The 26,275-nt window shown below is 47.5% G+C and overlaps 1 protein-coding gene across 4 annotated transcripts; it reads left to right on the top strand.

Moving 5' to 3' along the window:
- Positions 1-26: 26 nt before the first annotated feature.
- Positions 27-25,224, top strand: C1qtnf2 (C1q and TNF related 2). Of its 4 annotated transcripts, none has more exons than XM_045152725.1 (4): positions 27-210; positions 14,224-14,297; positions 19,402-19,571; positions 24,429-25,224. In XM_045152725.1, exons 3-4 carry the CDS (start codon positions 19,493-19,495, stop codon positions 25,040-25,042), a joined length of 693 nt encoding a protein of 230 aa, XP_045008660.1. In that variant the 5' UTR covers positions 27-210; positions 14,224-14,297; positions 19,402-19,492; the 3' UTR covers positions 25,043-25,224. The 4 variants fall into 4 exon arrangements, with proteins under 4 accessions (XP_045008660.1, XP_045008659.1, XP_004661112.1 ...); XM_045152724.1 differs by having other exon boundaries at positions 14,221-14,297; XM_004661055.2 differs by having other exon boundaries at positions 28-210; positions 19,319-19,571.
- Positions 25,225-26,275: the final 1,051 nt, after the last annotated feature.

Here is a 26,275-nt window from a genome sequence, read left to right as displayed (position 1 = left end):
GACACGCACGAACACATCCAAGTTGTCACTGCCGCTCCAAGTTTTCCCCAAACGGAGGAGAGCGCACATCAGCCGCGGGCCAGCGGCCCACGTGACCCGGGGAAGGCGCTCCCGCCCATGACGGGGGAGGAAAACTATGCCTGGCTGAGCCGCAGCCCCGCCGACAGCTCTCGGCTCTGACGCCCCTGGACGTGGCCCCGGGCAGAGACGGTGAGTGTCGCCCCCGTGACCCGCAGGGAGGGACGCGCGGGTGGGCGTGCGGGGGACCCGGGGGAGCAGAGGATGCGATGCCCGGGCTGGTACCCTGCGGGAAGAGAGAAGGAGCCGGAGCTGGGAGCCCCTCCTCCCCGCCTGTGGACCACTGCCTTTGGCTTTAGAACCCGACTTGGCACATTCCTGGAGTGCTTCCTGGGTGCTGGGCTCCCTGCCACTTACTGAGCGCGCGCTCGGTGTCCAGCCCCGCCGCCCTTGCCTTGTGAACCTTCGTTGCCATGACAACAGATCCTCCCCATCGGCCAAAAAAAAAAAAAAAAAAGAAAAAGAAAAGGAAAAAAAGCAACAGGCCCAGAGGCATCAGTGACCTGCTCGGGGCTGCCTGTCCGGATGGTAACTGAGGGCAAAGGGACCTGAAGCCTTCCAGGTCTGAGTCCAAAGCCTGGGCTCGCTGAGGTCACGGTAGCTGGGGACTGGGCGTGTGGCTGTGCTGGTTAGATAGAGAGTACTTGCCTAGCCTGTGCAAAGCACTGGGTTCGACCCTCAAAACCCCGTAAACAAAGTGTGGTGGTGCATGCCAATAATGCAAGAATGAGATCTTCAAGGCCACTTTCTGTGCTACATAGTAAGCTTGAGACCAGCCTGGAGAGCATGAGAGTCTCTCTCAAAAAAAAAAAGCAACAATCAAAAACAGAGGGTAAACTGGGCGTGGTGGCGCACGCCTTTAATCCAGCACTGGAGAGGCAGAGGTAGGAGGATACCCATGAGTTTGAGGTCACCCTGAGACTACTTAGTAAATTCCAGGTAAGCCTGGGCTAGAGTGAGACCCTACCTTGAAAACAAAAAAAAAAAAGGAGGAGATACATATATATTGAATGCATTATCTTAATTACTCTTCACATTTCTTTTTTTTTTTAATCTTCACTTAGTGGCCTCTGGGTTTTTGTATTAATTTTTAAAATTTATTTATTTTATCTATTTTTTACTTAATTAATTGAGAGAAAGAGGCAGAGAGAAAGACAATGGGCACAACGCCAGGGCCTCCAGACACTGCAAACGAACTTCAGATGCATGCACCCCCTTGTGCATCTGGCTTACGCTGGTCCTTGTCAAACCGGGATCCTTGCTAAGCCATCTCTCCAGCCCTAAATGTATTTATTTACAAGTGTGTGGAAGTGTGTGTGTGTGCACGCACACGCGCCCACGTGCGTGTGCAGGATCTCTTGCTGCTGTAAATAAAAGCCTGATGTTTGGGCTGGAGAAACTGCATAGCAGTCAAGGCACTTGCCTGTGAAGCCAAAGGACTAGGGTTCAATTAATTTCCCAAGACCCACATAAGCCAGATGTACAAGGTGGCACATGCATCTAGAGTTGGTTTGCAGCGGCTGGAAGGCCCTCTCTCAATCTGCCTCTTTCTCTCTCTCAAATAAATAAATAATTTTTTTTCAGCCTGATGCTTATGCTACTTTTTGCATCTGGTTTTACATGAGTGCTGGGGAACTGATCTCTGGCTGACAGGCTTTGCATGCAGGTAGTTTTAACCCCTGAGGCATCTCCCCGGATCACACTATTATTATTTTGTCTTCTAGATTAAAAAAAAAAAAACTTTCTATTTTATTTTATTTGTTGAGAGAGAGAATGGGTGCACCAGGGCCTTCAGCTGCTGCAAACAAACTCCAGACATTTGCACCATCTTGTGCAACTGGTTAATGTGGGCCCTGGGGAATCAAACCTGGGTCCTTTGGCTTCACAGGCAAGTAAGTGCCTTAACCACTAAGATTGAATAATAATTACAATTATTAAAGTCTTACATATTCTAAAGGTAAAGTATTATATGAGTAAAAAATAGAAGACAAATTTTTTTTATAGTTTCCTAACTTCATTGAGAATGTTAAGTATAATTTCAGAACATAATTACCCTCTGCAGTTACTTAAATAGTAACTGGACAAAAAAGTTAAATGCTAACTTTATTTTATATCAATAATATTGAATATGCCAATATTGGGTATTTATAATTTTTTATTATTATTATACATACTGTACTTTGATTACCAAGACCTCCATTACTCTGCAGGCAAGTTCCTTAACCACTGAGCAATCTTTCCAGCCCCATCCATTATTCTGTCTTATCCCCCTTCTCACATCCCAGAACATCCCCCCCCAACACCCACACACCAACAAACACACATACTAGTGGATGGCTCATTAAAGAGAATGACGCTCCCTCTCCCAGCAACAATATTCAGCCAGGCAGACTGAGCCCAGGAATGTATACCAAATAGCAGTTGGAGAATTGCACTCAGCTTCTACAACTTTCTTCACCCCACCCACCCTTTAAACTACTTGTCTTCAAGCTCAGCAGTTAAAGGGGCTTGTTTGCAAAGCTTGATGGCCCAGGTTCAATTCCCCAGTACCCATGTAAAGCCAGATGCACACAGTGGTGCGTGAGCCTGGAGTTCAATTTCAGAGGCAAGAGGCCCTGGCGCACGCATACCCACTCTCTCTCCTTACTGTGTCTCTCTCAAATAAATAAAATATTTTTAAAAAGAAACCAGTTTATGCCATCTGAATAAGCTACAGTAAAAAAGCAATTTTCCAGATTGTTTTATAAAAGCCTGATTTTTTTTGTTTTTTTTTGTTTTTTTTTTTGGTTTTTCAAGGTAGGATCTCATTCTAGCCCAGGCTGGCCTGTAATTCACTATGTAGTCTCAAGGTAGCCTCAAACTCACAGCGATCCCCCTGCCTCTGCCTCCTGAGTGCTGGGATTAAAGGTGTGTGCCACCACACCTGGCTGAAAGCCTGATTCTCTTGCCTGAATTGAGGTAAAAACATTCTTCTTTGGCCTGGAGAGGTGGCTTAGGGGTTAAGGTGCTTGCCTACATAGCATAACGACCCCAGTTCAATTCCTCAGTGCCCATATGAAGCCAGATGCACAAAGTAGCACATGCCTCTGGAGTCCATTTGCAGTGGCTGGAGGCCCCAGCATGCTCATTCTCTCTGTATCTCTGTCTCTGCTTACAAATAAATAAATATATATATTTCTTAATTCTCTCTTGCTAGGCATAGTGGTGCACACCTTTAACCCCAGCACTCGGGAGGGAGAGGTAGGAAGATTACCGTGAGTTCAAGGCCATCCTGAGACTCCATAGTGAATCCTAGGTCAGCCTAGGCTAGAGTGAGACCCTACCTCAAAAAAAACAAAAAAAAAAAAAACAGACTACTGACCTGGAACTTACCATGTAGTCTAGGCTGGCCTTGAAATAAATGATATGATGATCCTCCTACCTTAGGTTCCCACATACTAAGATGATCGATATGAGCCGTCTTGCGCAGCTGCAAGCCCTGCATTCTTGGGGTGATAAGACAGTACCACAGGCCCAGGGACTAAAAGAGCAGGATTTGGGGGTTTTTTTCCGGTTTTTAGAAGTAGGGTCTTGCTCTAGCCCAGGCTGACATGGAATTCACTATGTAGTCTCAGGCTGGTCTTGAACTCAAAGCAATCCTATTACCTCTGCCTCTCAAGTACTGGAATTAAAGGTGTGCGCCACACCACACCCAGCTAGGCTTTTATTTCTCTCTGTCCTGGAGGCTAGAAGTCCCTGATCAAGTTGTAGGTGGGGAAGGGGGGTCTTGGAGGGGTCTGGAGGGCTTGCTTAGTGGTTAGGGCATTTGCCTGCAAAGCCAAAGGACCCAGGTTCAATTCCCCAGAACCCCCATTAGCCAGATGCACAAAGTGGCACACGCATCTGGAGTTCATTTGCAATGGCTGGAGGCCCTGGTGTGCCCATTCTCTCTCTCTTTCCCTCTATCTCTGTCAAAGAAATAAAAACTATTGAGATGTAGGCAGGTCCGAGGCCTCTCTCCTTCGCCTGCAAATGCCCACGTTCATGCCATTCTACATTTCCTCTTGGCTGCCCTCTGTGTGTCCTTGTCCTAATCTCTTCTTCATAGTGGAGAAGACCTACCCATGTGACTCACCTTTCTTTAATTACTTTTTAAAGGTTCTCTCTCCAAATACAGTCCCATTCTGAGATTGTAGGGGCTGGGGTCTCAGTGGATGAATTTGGAGAAGACAAAATTCAGCCATCGCACCTGTCTCAAGGGGCAGCCTTGAGTGACTTGCCAGAATACAGGATCAATGTCAGAGGTATCAGGTCCCTAAGAAAAGTAGAAGTTTTTTTTTTTTTTTAAACTGGGTGTGGTGGCACACACCATTTTTTTTAATATTTTAATTTTATTTATTTATTTATGTGAGAGCAACAGACACAGAGAGAAAGACAGATAGAGGGAGAGAGAGAGAATGGGCGCGCCAGGGCTTCCAGCCTCTGCAAACGAACTCCAGACGCGTGCGCCCCCTTGTGCATCTGGCTTACGTGGGACCTGGGGAACTGAGCCTTGAACCGGGGTCCTTAGGCTTCACAGGCAAGCGCTCAACCGCTAAGCCATCTCTCCAGCCCAGAAGTATTTTTTAATATTATTTATATATTTATTATTATTATTATTTTGGTTTTTCGAGATAGGGTCTCACTCTAGCCCAGGCTGACCTGGAATTCACTATGTAGTCTCAGGGTGGCCTCGAACTCATTTATTTATTTTTATTTATTTGAGAGAGTGAGAACAAGAGAGAATGGGTACCCTGGGGCCTCCTGCTACAAACTCCAGACACATGCACTGCTTTATGCATTTGGCTTTACAGAGGTAGTGTGGAATCCAGCCGGGGCTGTCAGGCTGTGCAATCAAGTGCCTTTAACTGCTGAGCCACCTCTTCAGCCAAAAGTTGTTTTAGTATAAAACCACTAGTTTTATTGTGGAAGAGGTGGCAGAAAGAATGTAAGAGCCAAAGGAAGGGTAGGACTCCTTACAACGTGCTCCTCCACACACAAAATGGCCTGGATATCCATGACCTCACAGTGCCTGACCCTACCTACACAGACCATCGAAACAGGAGAAACAGATCATGACATCAAAATAAAAGAGAGACTGATTGAGGGGAAGGGGATGTGATGGACAGTGGAGTTTCAAAGAGAAAGTGGAGGAGGGAGGGTAGTGTTGACAATTATGGAAGTTGTTAATAAAAATAAATTTAAAAACACTAGGTTTTGTTTTGTTTTGTTTTGTTTTGTTTTGTTTTTTGAGGTAGGCCTCACTCTAGTCCAGGCTGACCTCTAGATTACTCATTCTTAAACTGGTAACAATTTCAAATTGAAGCAGAAGTTAAAATGTACAGCCATGGGCTGGAGAGATGGCTCAGCGGTTAAGCGCTTGCCTGTGAAGCCTAAGGACTCCGGTTCGAGGCTCGGTTCCCCAGGACCCACCTTAGCCAGATGCACAAGGGGGCGCACGCGTCTGGAGTTCGTTTGCAGTGGCTGGAAGCCCTGGCGCACCCATTCTCTCTCTCTCTCACCCCCCCCACCCCGTCTTTCTCTCTGTCTGTCGCTCTCAAATAAATAAACAAAAAATAAATAAAAATAAAAAAAGTACAGCCATGGTGCTCCATGCCTATATTCCCAGCACCTGGGACGTACAGACTAGAGGATCAGGAGTTCAATGTCACGGGTGTCTATAATAGCAAGTTTTAAGTTTTAAGCCAGCCAGTGCTACATAGGACCCTGCCTCAACCCTCCTCAAAAAAAAAAAAAAAAAAAAAAAGTGTAAACTGTGATGTGCATATAGCCACTGATTAGCCAGCTTGACACTCTCGTTGAGATGTGATTTTCTCAGTGATAGGGTCATGTTCCTTGGCTTTCCAGCCCCTACCAGTCAGTCCTTGAACACTTGAATCTTTTTATTAATATTTTTAAATATTTTTTAGTTATTATTGGAGAGAGAGAGACTCGTGTGTGTGTGTGTGTGTGTGTGTGTGTGTGTATGCATACCAGGGTCTCTAGCCACTGGAAATGAACTTTAGATACATGCACCACTTTGTAGCTCTGGTTTTACATGGATACTGGGTAATCAAACCCAGGCCAGTAGACTTTGCAAGCAAGCATCTTTAACCACTGAGCCATGTCTCCAGCCCCCATGTGAATCTTTTCTGTTTGCTGGCTGACTGGAAGTCACTGTGTCGTCTCAGACTGACCTTGAACTCCCAGCAGCCCTCCTACTTCTGCCTTCTGAGCACTGGGGTTAAAAGTGTGAACTAGCACACCTGGCCCCACTTGAATCTTTACCCCCCACAAAAAAAGTCTCCAGCCACAAAATGGCCTGGATATCCATGACCCTGCACTGCCTGGCACTACCTACATGATACCATTATAATAGGAGGAAAAGATGATGACATCAAAATAAAAGAGAGACTGGACTGGAAAGATGGCTTAGCGGTTAAGGCCGCATGCCTGCAAAGCCTAAGGACCCCAGTTCGATTCTCCAAGTCCCACATAAGCCAGATGCATATGGTGGCGCATGCATCTGAAGTTCGTTTGCAGTGGCTAGAGGCCCTGGTGCACCCATTCTCACTCTCTCTCTTTTCTCTCTCTCTGTCTCTAATAAATAAATAAATAAATAAATAAATAAATAAATAATAACCATCTGTGGTGGCACACACCTTTAATCCCAAATTTTGGGAGGCAGAGGTAGGAGGATTGCCATGAGTTCAAGGCCACCCTGAGACATTACATAGTAAATTCCAGGTCAGCCTGGGCTAGAGTCAGACCCTATTTCGAAAAAACAAAATAAATAAATAAATACAATAAAAAAATAATTTTTGAAAACATAAAAGAGAGACTAATTGAGAGGGGGAAGAGATTTGATGGAGAGTGGAGTTGCAAAGGGGAAAGTGGAGGGAGGAAGGGAATTACCATGGCTTATTGTCTATAATTATGGAAGTTGCCAATAAAAAAAAAATTAAGGGGCTGGAGAGATGGCTTAGCTGTTAAGCGCTTGCTTGTGAAGCCTAAGGACCCCAGTTCAAGGCTTGATTCCCCAGTACTCAGATAAGCCAGATGCACAAGGTGATGACGCATCTGGAGTTTGTTTGCAGTGGCTGGAGGCCCTGGTGCACCCATTCTCTCTCTCTCTCTCTACCTCTATCTCTTTCTACCTGTCTGTCATTCTCAAATAAAAATAATTTTTTTTTTTAATTAAGCTCAGGGCTGGAAAGATGGCTTAACAGTTAAGGCATGTTGCAGTCAGTTTCACAATGTGGTAGAAATCACCGAACCAAGAGCAGCTTATGGGAAAAAGAGATTTATTTTGGCTTACAGGCTCGAGGAGAAGCTCCACAATGGCAGGGGGAAACGATGGCCTGAGCAGAGGGTGGACATCATCTCCTGGCCAACATAAGGTGGACAGTAACAACAGGAGAGTGTGCCAAACACTGGCATGGGGAAACCGGCTGTAATACCCATAAGCCCACCCCCAACAATACACCACCACCAACAGGTGTTAATTCCCAAATGTCCATCAGCTGGGAACCTAGCTTTCAGAACACCTAAGTTTATGGGGGACACCTGAACCAAACCACCATAAAGCACTTGCCTGCAAAGCCTAAGGACCCAGGTTTGATTCCCCAGTAACCACGTAAGCCAGATACACAAGGTGGCGCATGTATCTGGAGATTGTTTGCAGTGGCTAGAGGCCCTGGAACATCCATTCTCTCCATATATATCTGCCTCTCTCTGTGTCTCTCAAATAAATAAATAAACTATGTTTTATTTTTTTAAAAATCACTGAATAAATAGGTTTTAATCATACATCCTTGTTAAAGTAGGGCACACCTGTAGAAGTCCTGCGTCTTGCATTCATGCCCTGATGGAAAATCCCATCAACTATTAAAATTTCCCAGTGTTTACACTCAAGCTCCCGATTGTTCAGTTCATCACAAGCTCTCCGCCTTCACCGTGTCTCCGAAATGCGAACAGCAGACCCAGGCCTGTTTGTCATCCACATACACGCGCAGAGCGACCTCCTCCCATGATTCCATATCTCTCTTTGCTCTCACGAGCGTTGTGCCCAAATAGCACTGTCACTGAGGGCTTGCTGTGGGCTGGTCACCCCAGTTTCTCCTTGACTATTCACAATCATTCTACAAGGGAAGGGCACGCTGGCCAATTTCTCAAGGAGACATTTCTGAAGACTTCAAATGATTCAAGGCTAGAGTAACTGAAAACTCACCTGTTGGGAGATAATTCAAAGCTCACCCACTGGGGGAAGACAGGCGTGCCTTACCCCTTAGAATAGCACTGCTCTGTGCTTATAGCATAAATGTAATAATGCAATTCCCAGTCCACGCTGCCTTCAAGGCTCGTGACAAACTTTTTTTTTTTTCTCCAGAAGTAGGATCTTGCTCTAGCCCAGGCTGACCTGGAATTTACTATGTAGTCTCAGGTTAGCCTCGAACTCATGGCGATCCTCTTACCTCTGCCTCCCGAGTGCTGGGATTAAAGGTGTGCGCCACCACGCCCGGCTTCCTCGCCCTTTTGAATGTAGGATTTGTTCTCCTTCGGTGTCTGCACAGTCCCTTCCATTTACCATTCTGAGGGTTCATTTAGCCCCCAAATTTTCTTTCCTTGCCTCCTGCCTGATCTGGGATGCTCCTTGGGCAATCTGTTGCAAGGGGAAGGAGGGACTTGGGCTGCTTTCTGTCCTGACTGGAACAGAATAGGGCAGTCACATAGTCACCGTGTGCCCTCAAACATCTCCCCAGGTTTCCAGTGTCTGACCACTAAGAGCACTAAGTGACACCATTCATTGTTTATCCATATGCTGAGCCATTGCACCCTCTTTGTTCATTTTTCATCTTTTTTTTTTTTTTTTTTTTTTGAGGTAGGGTCTCACTCTGGCTCAGGCTGACCTGGGCTTCACTATGTAGTCTCGGGGTGGCCTCGAACTCACAGCGATCCTCCTACCTCTGTCTCCGGAGTGCTGGGATTAAAGGCGTGCACCACCACGCCCAGCTCCACTCTTGATGAGGAAAGTGCTACCCTCGATTCCCTGACTTTTATAAAATATTCTAATTTTTATTTATTTATTTGAGAGAAGGAAAAGAGGCAGACACAGAGAGAGAGACAGAATGAGAATGGGCATGCCAGGGCCTCCAGCCACTGCATAAGAACTTCAGATTCATGCTCCACCTTGTGCATCTGGATTACATGGGTCCTGGGGAATTGAACCTGAGTGCTTAGGCTTCGCAAGCAAGTGCTTTCACCACTAAGCCATCCCTCCAGCCCAATTCCCTGACTTTTGTGTACGGAGCATGAGCATGCCAATTGGTCAGGGATACAGAACCTAAACTGTCTTCCCCAGCAGAAGCAGCAGGGCTCAGTGTCTCTCTGAGTATCAGCTAACAGAAGCACAACTAACCAGAGAAAATAGGCCTCCAGCAGAAGATGCAGGGACCCCCACCAAAATGCCACAGAACTCCTGATAGGAGCTGGGCGTTTTGGCACACACCTTTAATCCCAGCACTCGGGAGACAGAGGTAGAAGGATCACCGTGAGTTTGAAGCTACCCTTAGACTACTTAGTGAATTCTAGGTCAGCCTGGGCTACAGTGAGACCCTACCTCAAAAAAAAACAAAAAATAAAATAAAATTTTAAAAAAAGAACTCCTGGTAGGTAGATCAGGACTGTGCTTTAGTTCCACTGCAGTTGGTAATTATTACAGTTTTAGTCATGGCTTCATGTATTGCTTTCATCATCTATCAATTGTTTTTTAGAGAGAGAGAGAGAGAATTAGCATGCCAGGTCCTCGGCCACTGCAATTGAACTCCAGACACTTGCGCCACCTAGTGTGCATGTTGCAGTCTTGAATCACCTTCGTGCATCTGGCTTTGTGGGATCTGGAGACAGATCAAACACGGGTCCTTAGACTTAGCAGACAAGCACCTTAACCACTAAGCCATCTCTCCAGCCCCATACATCAATTTATTTTTATTTTTATTTATTTATTTTTTTTAGTTTTCCGAAGGGCAAGAAGAAAATAAAATGGGTCTGGGGAGACGGCACAGAGATTAAAGGCACTCGCTTGCAAAGCCTGCCGACCCTGAGTTTGATTGCCCAATTCCCTTGTGTTGCAGTTACCTTTTCATTGCTAGAACAAACACTTGATCAGAAGCAGCTTATGGGAGAAAAGGGTTTGTCTCCGGCTCACAAATCCCAGGGGAAGCTTCATCGTGGTGGAGGAAGCTGGCTCCCTTCAGCACGCGTCTGTCCACAACACAGAGACAACTGCCAACACCAGCAAGCACAAGCAACCAGAGCTCACACTGACTCACTATCACCCCAGCCCCATTTTATTTTATTTTATTTTATCTTATTTTATTTTATTTTGTTACTGTGACAATGACACCACTTAAAGTGACACATGTGGTCCTCAAATACATTCCCCTCAGCCTTGGTCTGTTGTGCCAAGCCTGGCCCTCAGATGATAGGGATTCAGGAAACCAAATGCACTCAGACCTCTCACTGTCTGTCCCTCAGGTCCCATCCAGCATCTTGACCCTCCTCTGACTGTGTCCTTGGTCTCCCAAGGCACAGACAGCCAAGGTCTGGCCAAAGCTTGATGATTCTGATTTGGTTACCCCAGAGCCTGGCAGTAGTCTCCCCTCGTTGTTCAGCGGGGAGGCTCAGACCTGAAGCAGCCCCGGCTCAGGGCTGGCCTGCACTGCCCATCGCTTGTTTGTTGATGCCAAAGGGCTTGAGGAAACGGATTCTGAGGTTGACTTCCTGCGTGCCTTCAGGAACGCTTGGTGGGACAAGTCGGGTAAGATCCTGGCTTCTGAGACCTCTTGTTGGGTCATAATTTATCCTTGGACCTCTTTTAACTAGGCTTAGCCAGAAATGGGGAGAAAGAGAAACCTATCAAAGATTTCCCAGCAAGCAGGCCTCCCTACTAAGTAGACCTGCGTCTTGAGATTCCGGGCAAGGGGACGTTCCAAGAGCCCCATGGGAGCTGCAGGCAGCCCCTCTCCTCCAGGCCATCCCACAGCGTGCAGTGCAGAGAGGGACGGGGCTGCTTCCAATTTGCTTTCTGGAATTTGGGTGGGCGGGGTGTTTTCCATTATAGAAATCTTGCTCCTATTGAAGCAGACTTTTAGCAAGCTGCATCTGCAAATGCCACCCGCCAGCCTGCCTTCCCCTTTCCCCCCCACCCCGTCTGACACACACACACACACACACACACACAGAATTGCTCTATTGAATTGGATTCAGCTGTCCTTTTACACGGAGGTCCTGAAACACTCCAGGAGCCCCCAGTAGGAATTGAGGATGGTGATCTTACAGTTCAACTGCAGGTGGTGACAATCATAACTTTAAGTCAGGTTCTCACTGGATGGAACACTTTGCCTTTCACATTTGGTATCTAGTTTGAGTCTCACAGCAGCCCTGTAAGGCAGACTAGACTAGGCAAGTGTTATTGTCCCATTTTACAGATGAGGAAATAAAGTTCCAGATAAGACAAAATGTTATGTCCATGGTCATGTGACCAGTGAGTTACAAAACTCCCTGTCGGGCTGCAGGGCTAGCCTAGTGGTTAAGGCGTTTGCCTGCAAAGCCAAAGGATCCAGGTTCCATTCCCCAGGACTCACTTTAGCCAGATGCACAAGGAGGTGCACACATCTGGAATTTATTTGCAGTGGCTGGAGGCCCTGGCACACCCATTTTCTCTCTCTCTCTCTCTTTCCCTCTCTCTCTCCCTCCCTCTTTCTCTGTCAAATAAATAAATAATAAATAAGCTAGAACTGTCATGCAAGTCTTCTGAACCCAAGACTAGTCATTTTACTGGGTTCTCCTGATTAGCAAAGAGCAGCTTTGCAGACACAAATATATTGAGATCTTGTTGGTCTCTCATGGGCTATAAAAATAATCATTGGCCTGGAGAGATGGCTCAAGGGTTAAGGTGCTTGCTTGCAAAGCCTGACGACCTACGTTCAATGTACCAGCACCCATATAAAGCCAGATGCACAAAGGAGTGCATGCATCTGGAGTTTGTTTTCAGTGGCTAGAGGCCCTGGCATGCCCATTCTCCTTCTCTATCTCTCTACTTTCTATGCAAATAAATAAATTATTTTTTTAACTGGGCTGGAGAGATGGCTTAGTGCTTAATGAAGCCTAAGGACTCATGTTCAACTCTCCAGGTCCCACGTAAGACAGATACACAGGTGACACAAGGGCGCACGTATGCCCAAAGTGGCGCATGCATCTGGAGTTCTATCACCCTGGCTGGAGACCCTGGCACACCAAATCTCTCTCTCTCTAACTCTCACTCTTGCTCTTGTTCTCTCACATAAAAGGGGCAAGGGTCAGTCCACTGGGCTTGTCTAAAACACAAAAAAGAAAACCATTGTATTTAGTGTTGCTGAACAAAGATGTACAGAACACAGACTGTGAGCAGCACTGTACCAGGCTCTGGTGGTACAAGCCAGCAAGAGGCAGAACCACATTCAGGAACCTCCCAGGAGACAGACAGACAGCTAAGGAGTCCAAATTGAGTGAATCCATGACCACAAATACGTGAAGTGCTTTGAAAGGGTGGAGTGAGAGCATCAGGCTGGATGGTTTAGGCTGTGGACTCAATGCCAAAAGATTACACTAGAGATTTCAAGGATGGGTTTCCTAGGCAGCGGTGAGGCCTCCTGAGATGGGGGCAAGATAGGACAGGAGCATCTTAAGTAGACTTCGGTGGAGGTTCGGATGAGGACAGCTCAGAGTTCTGTGGAGGAGGTTAGGATGAGGACATCTTAGAGTTCTGTGGAGGAGGTTAGGATGGGACATCTCAGAGTTCTGTGGAGGAGGTTAGGATGGGACATCTCAGAGTTCTGTGGAGATGGTTAAGGTGAGGACATCTTAGAATTCTGTGGAGAAGGTTTGGATGGGACATCTTAGAGTTCTGTGGAGGGGGTTAGGATGGGACATCTTGAGCAGAGTTCTGACCAACTGTCCAGACTTTAATTTTGTATCCTACTCTGGGTTTAATCCTTTGAGCGATTCATTTTCTTGAAATAGTTGAGGACTGGCTTGGGTTTCTCAAGGAGTTAACCACTCTGCTCTGAGTTGTTGTAAACTTTGGATAGAACATTTATTTTTATACTTTTCATTGTCTAGCTTGTATGTGTATGTGGTGTGTGCACATGCCCTAAATGCTCACTTTCCCCTAGGGTCTGTGGCCTGCAGTGGCCTGAGTGGAAAGTCCACTATCCCACTCAGTCACTCTCCTGCCTGGTGTTCTGAGCTGGAGTCTCCCTTTACTGGTTCTGGAGCCTTTGGAGCTCTACTGAGTCTCAGGTCTCTGCTTCATGTGGCACTGAAGTGACAGGAACACATGGCCATGTCCAGATATCTTATGTGAGACCTAGAGATTTGAACTCTGACGGTCTCAGCTCCACTCAAGCCCCTATTCCTGCACAGAAAGCATATTTAACCTATCTCCCCAGCCCTACAGCAGTTATCTGAGCATAATATTCATCTTCAGATCTCCAGAGGGAGATCGATCAGCACCCAGGCCTTGCAGCCTCACTCAAGGCCCAGCCAACTGTTCCTAGGTTTTGTCCTGTCAGATCACATTGTAGAAGATTTCATGGGAGACGCATGTCACTACTTCTGTCCTATCTCATGTCACAGTCTAAACCGGGCGTGGTGGCGCACGCCTTTAATCCCAGCACTCAGGAGGCAGAGGTAGGAGGATCGCTGAGAGTTCAAGCCCACCCTGAGACTACAGAGTGAATTTCAGGTCAGCCTGAGCCAGAGTGAGACCCTACCTTGAAAAACCAAAAAGAAAAAAGAAAAAACCAGTCTGGGTAGAAGACCCTCAGCCATGAGCCAGGGCAATGCCCTGCAGGACGGGGACGAAAGGCAAGAGGAGGTTGGTTCTTCCCCACAGCAGCTCCAGCTTGGAGCCCAGTCTCCTTGGGATTTCCGAGAACAGCAGCAGTTATGATCAGCAACTACTTAGCGACGAGAAGCCCAGGACCTGGCAAATTAAATCCAGACTTCAGAGCTCCTCCAAGTTTAGCACCTCATGATTCCATTTCTGGTGTTGAACCAACTAACCTGTTTTTTTCCTTTCAGCAGAAAGACTTCATGAAGCCTTCCCTTCCAACCTTTACCTTTCCACACTCAGAAAGGAGAACTTAGTTTTTGAAAAGGTATGGGACGACTAATACTATCTTTTCCCCCTGACCAATTAAACCTCTTTTTATGAAATATTTGCCATTGGTAAGGTATTCTGAAAACCCAGACCCAGGGAAACAGAGTGGCTCATATCTGCTTCTAGGAGGTCAAAGGAAGAGGGATTCCTTCTGAGTTGGTAAGAAAAACTACAGGAAGAGAGAAAAGTTACTTTAGAAAGGGGTGGCCTTGCCCTTTGGCATTTAGGCCACTGCTTTGCTTTCACTCTGCTGGCTTTCTGAGTCTCAAATTCTTGTTAGTTACACAGGTATTTCTTTTCTTTTTTTAAATTAATTTATTTGAGAGCGACAGACACAGAGAGAAAGACAGATAGAGGGAGAGAGAGAATGGGCCTGCCAGGGCTTCCAGCCTCTGCAAATGAACTCCAGATGCGTGCGCCCCCTTGTGCATCTGGCTAACGTGGGACCTGGGGAACCAAGCCTCGAACCGGTGTCCTTAGGCTTCACAGGCAAGCGCTTAACTGCTAAGCCATCTCTCCAGCCCCAGGTATTTCTTAAATACCTATATGTTTTTGGAAATTTGAAACCAGGTAGCCAGCTGAGATCCTGGGTGTATACACACATATAATATTTTTAAAATATTTTATTATTTATTTATGTATTTATTAGAGGGAGAGAGGAGAGAGAATGGGCATGCCAGGGCCTCTAGCTACTGCAAACGAACTCCAGAAACATGTGCCATCATGTGCATCTGGCTTACACGGGACCTGGAGAATCAAACCTGGATCCTTTGGCTTCACAGGCAAGCATCTTAACTGCTAAACCATCCCTCCAGCCCTCCCCCCCCTTTTTTTTCAAGGTAGGATTTCACTCTAGTGCAGACTGACCTGGAATGCACTATGTAGCCTCTGGGTGGCCTCGAACTCACGGCAATCCTCCTCCTACCTCTGCCTCCCAAGTGCTGGGATTAAAGGTATGTGCCACGGATTTATATTTTAGTGGGACACACATGACAGAATAAACTTCAGCAAGTTGTTGTAAGGGCCAAGAAAAGAAAACTAGAGCGCTACCCTAGAGAGGAGCGAGCATCCGGGGAGGCCCGGAAAAAGTGACATTGAGGCTGAAACCTGTGCCTGAGGGTGGTGACAGGGCTGGAGTTTGGCCTGGAGGAGGCCCTGCAGCTGGCCAGTTGGGAGGAGAGTGGGGGAGAAGGAAGGGAAGAATGCGAGAGCAGAGGCCAGGAGAGCCTGGGATCAGGTCACGTGGGGCCTTGCAGGCCCTGTCAGCCAGCGTTTGTGGCAAGCAGCCAGCAGCTACTGGAGCATCTTCAGGCAGAAGATGGCTAATTTATGGTTTGAAAATGTTCTGGCTTCAGCCTGGAGAGTGGAAGGGGTCAGGGTCATGGAGCGAGAGTTAGGAGCAAGTTGCTGTAGATCCAAGCAAGGAGTGTACCAGGGGGCTGAGTGTATGTACCCTGATCTCCTGGCAGAGCCCCCTCTAAGAACAGGCTTGTGACGGGGAATCAGGACCCAGAAGGCTTTTGTCCTTTGAAGCAGTGGCCTTTCAAAGGACTGCAGGCTTTTCTCAAGCATCCAGGATCCTGAGAAAGCAGAAGTCTCTTTTGGGGACGGGGGATGACTCAGTGCTAGCGTGAGGACTTGAGTTTCATCTCCAGCATCCACATCGACAGCCACGAATGCCTGTAACCCCAGAGCTGAGTGGGTCGCTGGGGCTCCCTGCTCAGCCAGCCCAGCTGAGAAGCAAGGACCTCCCGTTCAGAGAATTCATCTCAGGGAACAAGACGGAGCAATAGAAGGGAATAGTTAGAGGGAAACTTTGGTTTCCATGTGTGCATGCGTCACAGCCATCTACCCACACAGAAAACATCAAAATGATGTGCGTGTGTATATTTTACAGTTCTGTGTACACACGCACACCACATGACTTTGAAACGTGATACAACTTTGACATTATCAAAGTCATGTGGTGTGCGTGTGTACACAGAGGTGTAAAATAGAGTACAACATATTAAAGAAATTTCTCTGTTGCTGTGTGTGGCTTTGGCACATGCTTCAAGGTCTCCTCTGTAATTTGGGATGTTTGGGAGGAAAAAAAAGTTTTTAAGAAATGCTGACATAATGGAAAGCATTTGAGTATTAAGGGTGTCACCAAGCCCAAGCTCAGATGTAACTTCTGCCGCCAACCAGTTGCGTAAGCATGAGCAAATTAGCCCGTCCGACTCTTCGTTTCCTGGTCTACAAATCAAGAGGGGAAACTTGCAGCGGAAGCGAGAACGGTGGTGAGGATACGCATGGCCGCAGAGACCGTCAGCCGCGGGAAAGGTCGCCTCCATTGCGCCCCGGTTGTGTGACCTGGGAGGATGTCTTTGATTCGTCCTCTGACCAATGAGTCTCTAAGCGTGCGGCCTGCAGAGGGTTGATTGTGCCTTCCCGACCACAGTGTGCCCGAGGGGCTCTGTGCACTGCCAGAAGCACTGGCAGTGGGTGATGAAGTCAGTTTGCCTCTGCCTCGGTTTCCTCATAGGTAACAGAATGGATTGGATTTGATGGTGCTTGAGGCCATCCCCAAGTTTTGGGCTCGACATCATGTAAATGGCCCTGGAGCAGGCGTGGTGACGCACGCTGGAGGCAGAGGTAGGAGGATCGCTGTGAGTTCAAGGCCCACTACATAGTGAATTCCAGGGTCAGCCTGGGCTAGAGCAAGTCTCTACCTCAAATAAATAAATAAATAAATGCCCAGCAGAGTCAGCCACCCCAGATGACTTAGGGCCTTGCTCCGTGCTAAGTAAACAACCCCTCCATTTTCTCACCAGGGCCAGGGCATGGGGTGGAGAGTGAGGATGGGGTTCAGACTAGAGCTATTTGTAGTATTGTTTTTCTTGGAGGTGACCCTGGAGGCAAGCAGGCTCTCCTCTCCCACCAGGTTTGGAAAAGAATCTAGTGTCCCTCCTTTATTTCCAAAACAGTTCCTGGCTGGAGCCCCTGGAAAGCCTCAGGGGCTTTAGGAACCTCCAGGCTCCAGCTCTGAGGAAATCCTTCCTCCCAGGCTTCCAGAACACCCCTCTCCTCAGGCTCCGCGGCCTGATCCTGCCAGCTGTCCAGAGAGGCCACTGCTGATGGAGAGAGTTAGGCGCTCCCCCTCAGGGGCCTTGCAGCTGGCCTGGGGGCAGAAGAGAGGGGACCAAGACTGTGACAGATGTGCCCCACCCCATCTGGCTGTCTCTTTGCTGCGGGTTTGGCTGTTTGCAGGGTTCTCCTCTGCGTGCAAGCTCACCCCCACCTCTTTCCTTCCTTCATTCTCTGCTTATACATTACAGCTGTCCAGATTATTTCAATCCTGTTTGGGAATTCAGTTCCTATTCTGGAGGCCTGAGTGTAGAGTAGATTCCCAATAACAGCTGGGGATGTAGCTCAGTGGTGGAGAAACTGCCTAGCATGTGTGAGGCTGGGAGTTCAATCCCCAGAAGAGAGAGAGAGAAAAAAAAGCTGCGCGTCAGGGAAGAGGGGGGTTGCACATCTTTAATCCCAGCATTTGGGAGGTAAAGATAGAAGGATCGCCAAGAGTTCAAGGCCACCCTGAGACTACATAGTGAATTTCAGGTTACCCTGAGCTAGAGTGAGACCTTACCTCAGGGGGAAAAAAAAAAAGAAAAGCAAAGAAAGAAAGAAAGAAAGAAAGAAAGAAAGAAAGAAAGGAAGGAAGGAAGGAAGGAAGGAAGGAAGGAAGGAAGGAAGGAAGGAAGGAAGGAAGGAAGGAAGGAAGGAAGGAAGGAAGGAAGGAAGAAAGAAAGAAAGGGAAGAAAGAAAGAAAAATTGGGCTGTTTGCACAGCCTGCCTTTCCAGGTTCAGTTCCACAATACCCATGTAAAGCCAGATGCACATTGTGACTCGGGTCTGGAGTTCATTCACAGTTGTTGCAAGAGGCCCTGGTGCACACATTCTCTCTGTCTCCCTCCCTCCCTCTCTCTTTCTTTCTTTCTTTTTTTTTTTTTTTTTTAGTTTTTCAAGATAGAGTTGCACTCTAGCTCAGGCTGACCTGGAATTCACTATGTAGTCTCAGGGTGGTTTCGAACTAATGGCGATCCTCCTACATCTGTGTCCCAAGTGCTGGGATTAAAGGCGTGTGCCACCATGGCTGGATTTTTGTTGTTGTTGTTCGTTTGCTTTTTGTTTTTTGTTTTTCGAGGTAGGGTCTCACTCTAGCCCAAGTTGGCCTGGAATTCACTATGTAGTCTCAGGCTGGCCATGAACTCATAGTGATCCTCTTACCTCTGCCACCCAAGTGCTGGCTCTTTTTCTTAATATAATGGTGAAATTTCACATCCTGCTATATGTGAAGAGCTTGATTTCTCAAAACAGGGGTTTTTGTTGTTGTTGTTTTGTTTTCTTGGGTTTTTTTTTTTTTTTTAGCATTATTAAATTAAACAGCCTAGGGCTGGGGGGATAGCTTAGTAGTTAAGGCACCTGTCTGCAATGCCAAAGGACTCAGGTTCAATTCCCCAGGACCCATGTCAACCAGCTGCACAAGGTGGCATATGTGTCCGCAGTTCAATTGCAGTGATTGAGGCACTGGCACACACACACACACACACACACACACACACACACACACACACACACCCGTCTGTCTCACTCTCTTTAAAAAATTATAATAAAGTAAAAAGTAGCCTGGGGATATGGCTTAGTGGTAGAAAGCTAATCTAGTATGGCCCTGGGATCAATCCCCATGACTTCTTGTTGTTGTTGCTCTGGGGTGAGCCAGGCGGAGGAAGGGTCAGCTCATTTTTATGGAGAGCCACCGAAGGCAGTCCAGTAGGCTGGGAAGAGCAGGCTGGGAAGAAAGAGAGGTGGAGGATGCAGGAAGGAAACCTAAGCTCCAAGCTTGAGCGATGGCCCTGTCCATGCCAGCTACCACCCCTTCCCCCCCTCCTTTTCCCTCTCCCTGGTTGTCATTCCAACTGACCAGTGGGTCAGCCCCATGGCCACCTTCACCTGCCACGGCTCTCTTACCCCCCACAGGCGACCGCCATGATCCCCTGGGTGCTCTTAGCCTGCGCCCTCCCCTGCGCCGCTGACTCGCTGCTGGGTGCCCTCTCTCGCAGGGACTTCCAGAAGGGCGCCCCTCAACTCGTCTGCAGCCTGCCCGGCCCCCAGGGTCCACCTGGTCCTCCAGGAGCCCCCGGACCCTCTGGAATGGTGGGAAGGATGGGCTTCCCTGGTAAAGATGGCCAGGATGGCCGGGATGGGGACCGAGGGGACAGCGGAGAGGAAGGTAAGAGACCTGCTGATGCCTGCCCCCTCCTGCTCCCTCCTGGGGTTGACAGCATCTGCCATGGGGCTGGGTGGATCCTGAGATGCTAAAACTAGTAATAACCACCCCTCCCTAACAACAACTAACTCAAGCCCAGGTTGGCCTCCACCAATTCATGGCAATCCTACCTCAGCCTCTTGAGTGCTGGGATCATAGGCCTGAACGACCATGCCTGACTTTGTAACCCCTTACTTTTTAAAAAACTTTATTTATTTATTTATTTATGAGAGAGAGAGAGAGAACGAGCATGCCAGTACCTCCAGCCACTGCAAAGGCCACTTTGTACATCTGGCTTACATGGGAAATTGAACCTGGGTCCTTTAGCTTTACAGGCAAGCACCCCAAGCATAAAGCCTTCTCTCCAGCCCTGTAACCCTTTACTTTATAAACCAATTGAGTATCTCTTTATACACTGAATGGTGTATGGATGCTAAAAGCAACAGAACAGGGGACATCTGACCATATTCTCTGCCCCTGCTGCTCCTTGCTAAGTGACTTGGAGCAAGTTTCCTGGAATAGTATCCAAAACTATTGGTTGCAAGTAACAGAAACCCATTTTTTAGCCACAAATAGAATTAACAGATTCATGAAACTGGGAAGACCAAGAGCTACATTTCAGGAATAGCTTGGTCCAGAGCTGGAAAAAAAAAAAATGTTTATTTGGGCTCTGTTCCTCTTTCCATGTTAGTTTCATCCCCACAAGGATACACGTTCTGAAATGGCAACTTGTATGCTCAAGCCTGCATCTTCATTGCTTCACCCACAATTCTCAGATGCCATGCACTTGCTGGCAAAGCCAAAGGACCCAGGTTTGATTCCCCAGAACCCACCTAAGCTCAGATGCACAAGTTGGTGCACGCGTCTGGAGTTCCTTTGCAGTGGCTAGAGGTCCTGGCACAACCATTCTCTCCCCCACCCCTCTCTCTCTCAAATAAATAAATAAAATATTTAAAAAGGCAATGGAAGCTGGACATGGTGGCACACGCCTTTAATCCCAGCACTGGTGAGGCAGAGGTAGGAGGATCAAGACCAGACTGAATCTACGTAGTGAATTCCAGGTCAGCTTGGGCTAGAGCGAAGCCCTACCTCAGGAAAAAAAAAAAAAAAGCAACGGAGAAGGAAGCAGATCACACAGCTCCTAGATGTTCCTGCCGAGCCCCGCATGTACACACCATTGGAATGAACTCCAAGCCACAACCACTGTCTCCATCCCCCGTCTGCTTTCAGCCCTTTCTCCCACCTTCCCTTCTTCATGTTATCAACAAACAGTTCTGAGCTTCCTATCTAGTTTTATTATTTTTTTTCTTTTTTGTTTTTTGAGGTAGGGTCTCACTGTAGCCCAGGCTGACCTGGAATTCACTATGCAATCTCAGGGTGACCTCGAACTCACGGTGATCCTTCTACTTCTGCCTCCCGAGTGCTGGGATTAAAGGTGTGCGCCACCACGCCTGGCTTGGTTTTATTTTTTCCCCATTCTTTCTTCATTTGGTAACTGGAGATTCATCTTGGGGTCCTAAACATCCCAAGCATGTGCTTGTGCCCCCTACATACCCACTTTCACTATCTTTATTTATTTACTTAATTTTTATTTATTTATTTGCAAAGAGAGAGAGAAGAAAGAGAGAGAGAGAATCGGCATGCCAGGGCCTCCAGCCACTGCAAATGAATTCCAGATGTATGCGCCACTTTGTGCATCTGGTTTATGTACTGAGAAATCGAACCTAGATCATTAGGCTTTGTAGGCAAGTGCCTTAACTGCTAAGCCATTTCTCCAGCCCCATTTTCTTCCTTCCTTCCTTCCCTCCCTCCTTTTTTCTTTTTCTTTTCTTTCTTTCTTTCTTTTTTGTACAAGAAGTACACAGATATAGTGTCACTTTAATAGAGCCAAACAGCACAAATAAGGCAGAAATCCTCCTTAGTCACTTGTCATCCCTCAATCTCTAGAGACAGCCACTGTCAACCAGTTAGTTAAATATCCTTCCTGGCCTTTCTCTGGGTATTTAATAATACCAGGTATATGACTTGCAGGTGTATAACAAAGCTAGACATTGCTTAGCACTTAGCATTGGCAACTGGCTCCTGAAAATTAAATTCTAAGTAAAATAAATGCTATTTGGAAATCTATTCCAAATTTTTTAAAAATTTAAACGTAAGACACTTAAGTCAAGTCTAAAATACAGCGAAATGCTCTATGTCATGTACATATAAGAAACAAATTTCTGGCTGGGTGTGGTGGCACACGCCTTTAATCCCAGCACTCAGGAGGCAGAGATATGAGGATCGCCATGAGTTCAAGGCCACCCTGCGACTCCACAGTGAATTCCAGATAAGCCTGGACTAGAGTGAGACCCTACCTCAAAAAAACAAAAAAAAAAAAAAAAAGCAAACAAAAAAAGAAACAAATTTCTGGGCTGGAGAGATGGCTTAGCAGTTAAGGTGTTTGCCTGAGAAGCCTAAGGACCCATGTTCAACTCTTCATATCCCATGTAAGCCAGACACACAAAGGTGAGGCAAGCACAAGGTTGCACGTGCCCACTAGGTGGCACAAGTGTCTGGAGTTCGATTTTAGTAGATGAGGCCCCAACACGCCAATTCTGTCTCTTCTCTTTATCGCTCTCTCTCTCTCTCTCTCTCTCTCTCTCAAATTAAGATTTGGGGATGGAGAGATGGCTTAAGATGTGCTCTATGTTCCTTTCCTCGGAGGCCTGGTTGGACTCTCGACTCAGACCAGTCTGCATCTCTAAACATTGCTCATCAATATTGGTCATCTGTGATTTTTAGGACAAATGTACACTGAGGCAGAGGAAACCTAGTCACATTGCTTTAAGTGGGAAGATTACACAGTTGTGAGATTAATTTTAGGGCAAGTTACAAGTAAGGAATTTAGCATTTCACAGCAATAATATCAGAAAAGGGGCTGGATAGATGGCTTAGAGGTTAAGGCATTTGCCTGCAAAGCCAAAGGATCTGGGTTCGACTCTCCAGGACCCACGTGAGCCAGATGCACAAGGGGGTGCGTGCATCTGGAGTTCATTTGCAGTGGCTGAAGTGCCCATTCTCTCTCTCGCTCGCTCTCACTCTTTCTCTCTCTCAGATAAATAAGTAAATAAAATATATTTAAAGAAAAATAATATCAGAAAAGCCCTTTGTAAGGTCTCTAAGAAATAGTCTCAGTTCAGTTCTTTCCCATAGTTCATTTCCATTATAGGGTGTGTAAAACACTATTTTTTTATTTTTTTTAAATATTTTATTTTTATTTATTTATTTATTTCAGTCAGAGAGAGAGAGTGAGAATGGGCACATCAGAGCTTCCAGCCCCTGCAAACTCCAGACACATGTGCCACCATGTGCCATCTGGCTTATGTGGGACCTGGAGAATCAAACCTGGGTCCTTAGGCTTCACAGGCATGTGCCTCAACTGCTAAGCCATCTCTCCAGCACCCCCCCCCCCTTTTTCTTTTTTGTTTGTTTTTTCAAGTAGGGTTTCTCTGTAGCCCAGGCTGACCTTGAATTCACTATGTAGTCTCAGGCTGGCCTTGAACTCACAGTAATCTTCCTACCTCTTTCTCTTTCTGTCACTCTCAAATAAAATAAAATAAAATAAAATAAAATAAAATAAAATAAAATAAAATAAATCTTTCTTTGTTTACAAGAAAAGTTGTGACAGGTTACAAAGTCAGCAACCTAAAATTGATGCTGGGCTAGAGGGATGGTGGTTTAAGGCACCTGCCTGCAAAGCCAAAGAACCCAGGTTCAATTCCCCAGGACCCATGTAAGCCAGATGCACAAGGTGGCACATGTGTCTGGAATTTGTTTGCTAGAGGCCCTAACATGACCATTCTCTCCCTCCCTCTTTCTTTCTCTCTGCCTCTCTCTCCCTCTCCCTCCCTCTCTCTCTCTCTCTCTCTGTTTCTCTCTCTCTCTCTCTCCCTTTCTAAAATAAATAAATAAAATATTTTTAAAATTTGATGCTACTATGTCTCAATTTGCTTTTCTCTCCTCATTAAAACCCAAGACCTGTGCTGGAGAGATGGCTTAGCCATTAAGGCCCTTGTCCACAAAGCCAAAGGGCCCAGGTTCGATTCCCCAGGACCCACATAAAGCCAGATGCACAAGGTGGCACATGCATCTGGAGTTTAAAAAGTGCAATAAAATGCAGCATGGATACATTATCACTTCCCTTCAGACAGGCCTTTGATTGTTGCAACACTACAGTAAAAGCATGTATGTGTGGGCAGGGTTCTTGTGCCCTAGGCAAGGACTTCAGTTAAAAGATAGTTTTGTTGTTGTTGCTTTCTTTTGTTTTTCAAGGCAGGGTCTCACTCTAGCTCAGCTTAGGCTGACCTGTAATTCACTATGTAGTCTTAGGATGGCCTTGAACTCACGGCCATCCTCCTACCTCTGCCTCCCGACTGCTATAATGAAGGCATGCACCACCATGCCTGTCTCAGAAGTTTTGAAGTCAAGAGGCTTTTAGCAGTTCTCTTCTCAGCCTATCTCCAGGATAGCCCCGCGAAGGGCAGGTCTGGCAGACAAGCCAGTCATCTCCTGAAGGCAGGAAGAGCACAGAGTGCGGGGCGTTGGGAATTATTTTGCCCTGACGTCCAGTGTGCTCCTGCAAGGCTGCATCATCCCCTTTTCCAGACAAGCCCGAAAGAAGGCTCCAGGCCATCATCAGCATGCGCCCGCAGCCCCCAACCCCAACCTCTGGTCCTCACCCCCCCCGCGGCTTCTGCCCCCAGCAGGGGAGGGAGCCCCTCTGCGAGCTGAGGGTCTTTGGCAACCCCTCCTGGTGACACCAGCTGCTCTGTCTTGCAGGTCCCCCGGGCCGGACAGGGAACCGGGGGAAGCAAGGACCCAAGGGCAAAGCCGGGGCCATCGGGCGGGCCGGCCCCCGCGGCCCCAAGGGAGTCAGCGGCACCCCGGGGAAGCATGGCACGCCTGGCAGGAAAGGGCCCAAGGGCAAGAAAGGGGAGCCCGGCCCCCCGGGCCCCTGCCGGTGCGGCGGCGGCCGCGCCAAGTCGGCCTTCTCGGTGGCCGTGACCAAGAGCTACCCGCGGGAACGGCTGCCCATCAAGTTCGACCGCATCCTGATGAACGAGGGCGGCCACTACAACGCGTCCAGCGGCAAGTTCGTGTGCGCCGTGCCCGGCGTCTACTACTTCACCTACGACATCACGCTGGCCAACAAGCACCTGGCCATCGGCCTGGTGCACAACGGCCAGTACCGCATCCGCACCTTCGACGCCAACACGGGCAACCACGACGTGGCCTCGGGCTCCACCGTCCTGCCCCTCAAGGAGGGCGACGAGGTCTGGCTGCAGATCTTCTACTCGGAGCAGAACGGCCTCTTCTACGACCCCTACTGGACCGACAGCCTGTTCACGGGCTTCCTCATCTACGCCGACCAGACGGATCCCAACGAGCTCTAGGGCAGGCCCGTGTGGGCGAGCCACGGGGATGGGACCCTGGACGTGTGGCTCGCAGGGCAAGACCCCTGAACTGCTAGGCTAGGGCCTGACAGCGTCGGGAGCTCCTGTTTCCGGGCTATCCTCCTCTGCTGCAGTCTCTTCTTAAAGAAAAATAAATAAATAAATAAATCATTAAAGAAGCATTTGATGCATCTACCCATCTATCCACTCACTGGTTGCCTTACTGTCTGCCGGGCATCATCAGGTGCTCTGCTGCACTCTGTGCGTTACTCCAGTGGGCAGGACAAAGTTCTCACCCCCACCCCGGGCCTTACGTTCTGGCGGGAGATACAGTTCACACATAAATTGCATGTAACGTAATTATTTTTCTTTCTTTATTTATTTTATTTTTTCTTTCTTTATTTATTGGTTGTTGTTTTTTTTTTTTTGAGGTAGGGTCTCACTCTAGCCCAAGATGACCTGGGATTCACTATGGAGTCTCAGGGTGACCTCGAACTCACGGCAATCCTCCAACCTCTGCCTCCCGAGTGCTGGGATTAAAGGCATGCGCCACCATGCCCGGCTTATATTTATTTTCATTTATTTATTAGCGACAGAGAAAGGGAGAGAAAGAGAATGGGTGCACCAGGGCCTCCAGCCAGTAGGAATGAACTCCAGACACATGTGGCCACCTTGTGCATCTGTCTTCCAGTGGGACCTACCTGGAGAATCAAACCTGGGTCCTTAGGCTTTGTAGGCAAGTGCTTTAACTGCTAAGCCATCTCTACAGCCCAGTAATATAATTATTATACTAGATGGAAACAGACACACTTTGGCTAAAGATAGTAGGAAATGGGACAGAAGTTGAAATTCTTGTTTTGTTTTGTTTTTTTTCTGAGGTAGGGTCTCACTCTAGCCTGGGTTGACCTGGAATTTACTATGTAGTCTCAGGCTGGCCTGGAGCTCACAGTGATCTACCTACCTCTGCCTCTCAAGAGCAAGGATTAAAGGCGTGAGCCACCAGAAGTTGAAATTTTTTTTGAAGCAAGCCCAACAGACTAGCCTTTTTTTCTCTTCTTTTTCTTTTTTCTCTCTTTCTTTCTTTTTTTTTTTTTTAATGAGAGAATGAGAGAGAATTGGTGTGCCAGGGCCTCCAGCCGCTGCAGTTGAACTCCAGATGCATGTGCCCCCTTGCACATTTGCATCATCTTGTGCATGTGGCTTAGGTGGGATGTGGGGAGTCAAACCTGGGTC

This window comes from Jaculus jaculus, chromosome 6 (genome assembly GCF_020740685.1).
Source record: "Jaculus jaculus isolate mJacJac1 chromosome 6, mJacJac1.mat.Y.cur, whole genome shotgun sequence".
NCBI classification, from domain to species: domain Eukaryota; kingdom Metazoa; phylum Chordata; class Mammalia; order Rodentia; family Dipodidae; genus Jaculus; species Jaculus jaculus.
This window is presented reverse-complemented; position numbering and strand designations above follow the sequence as displayed.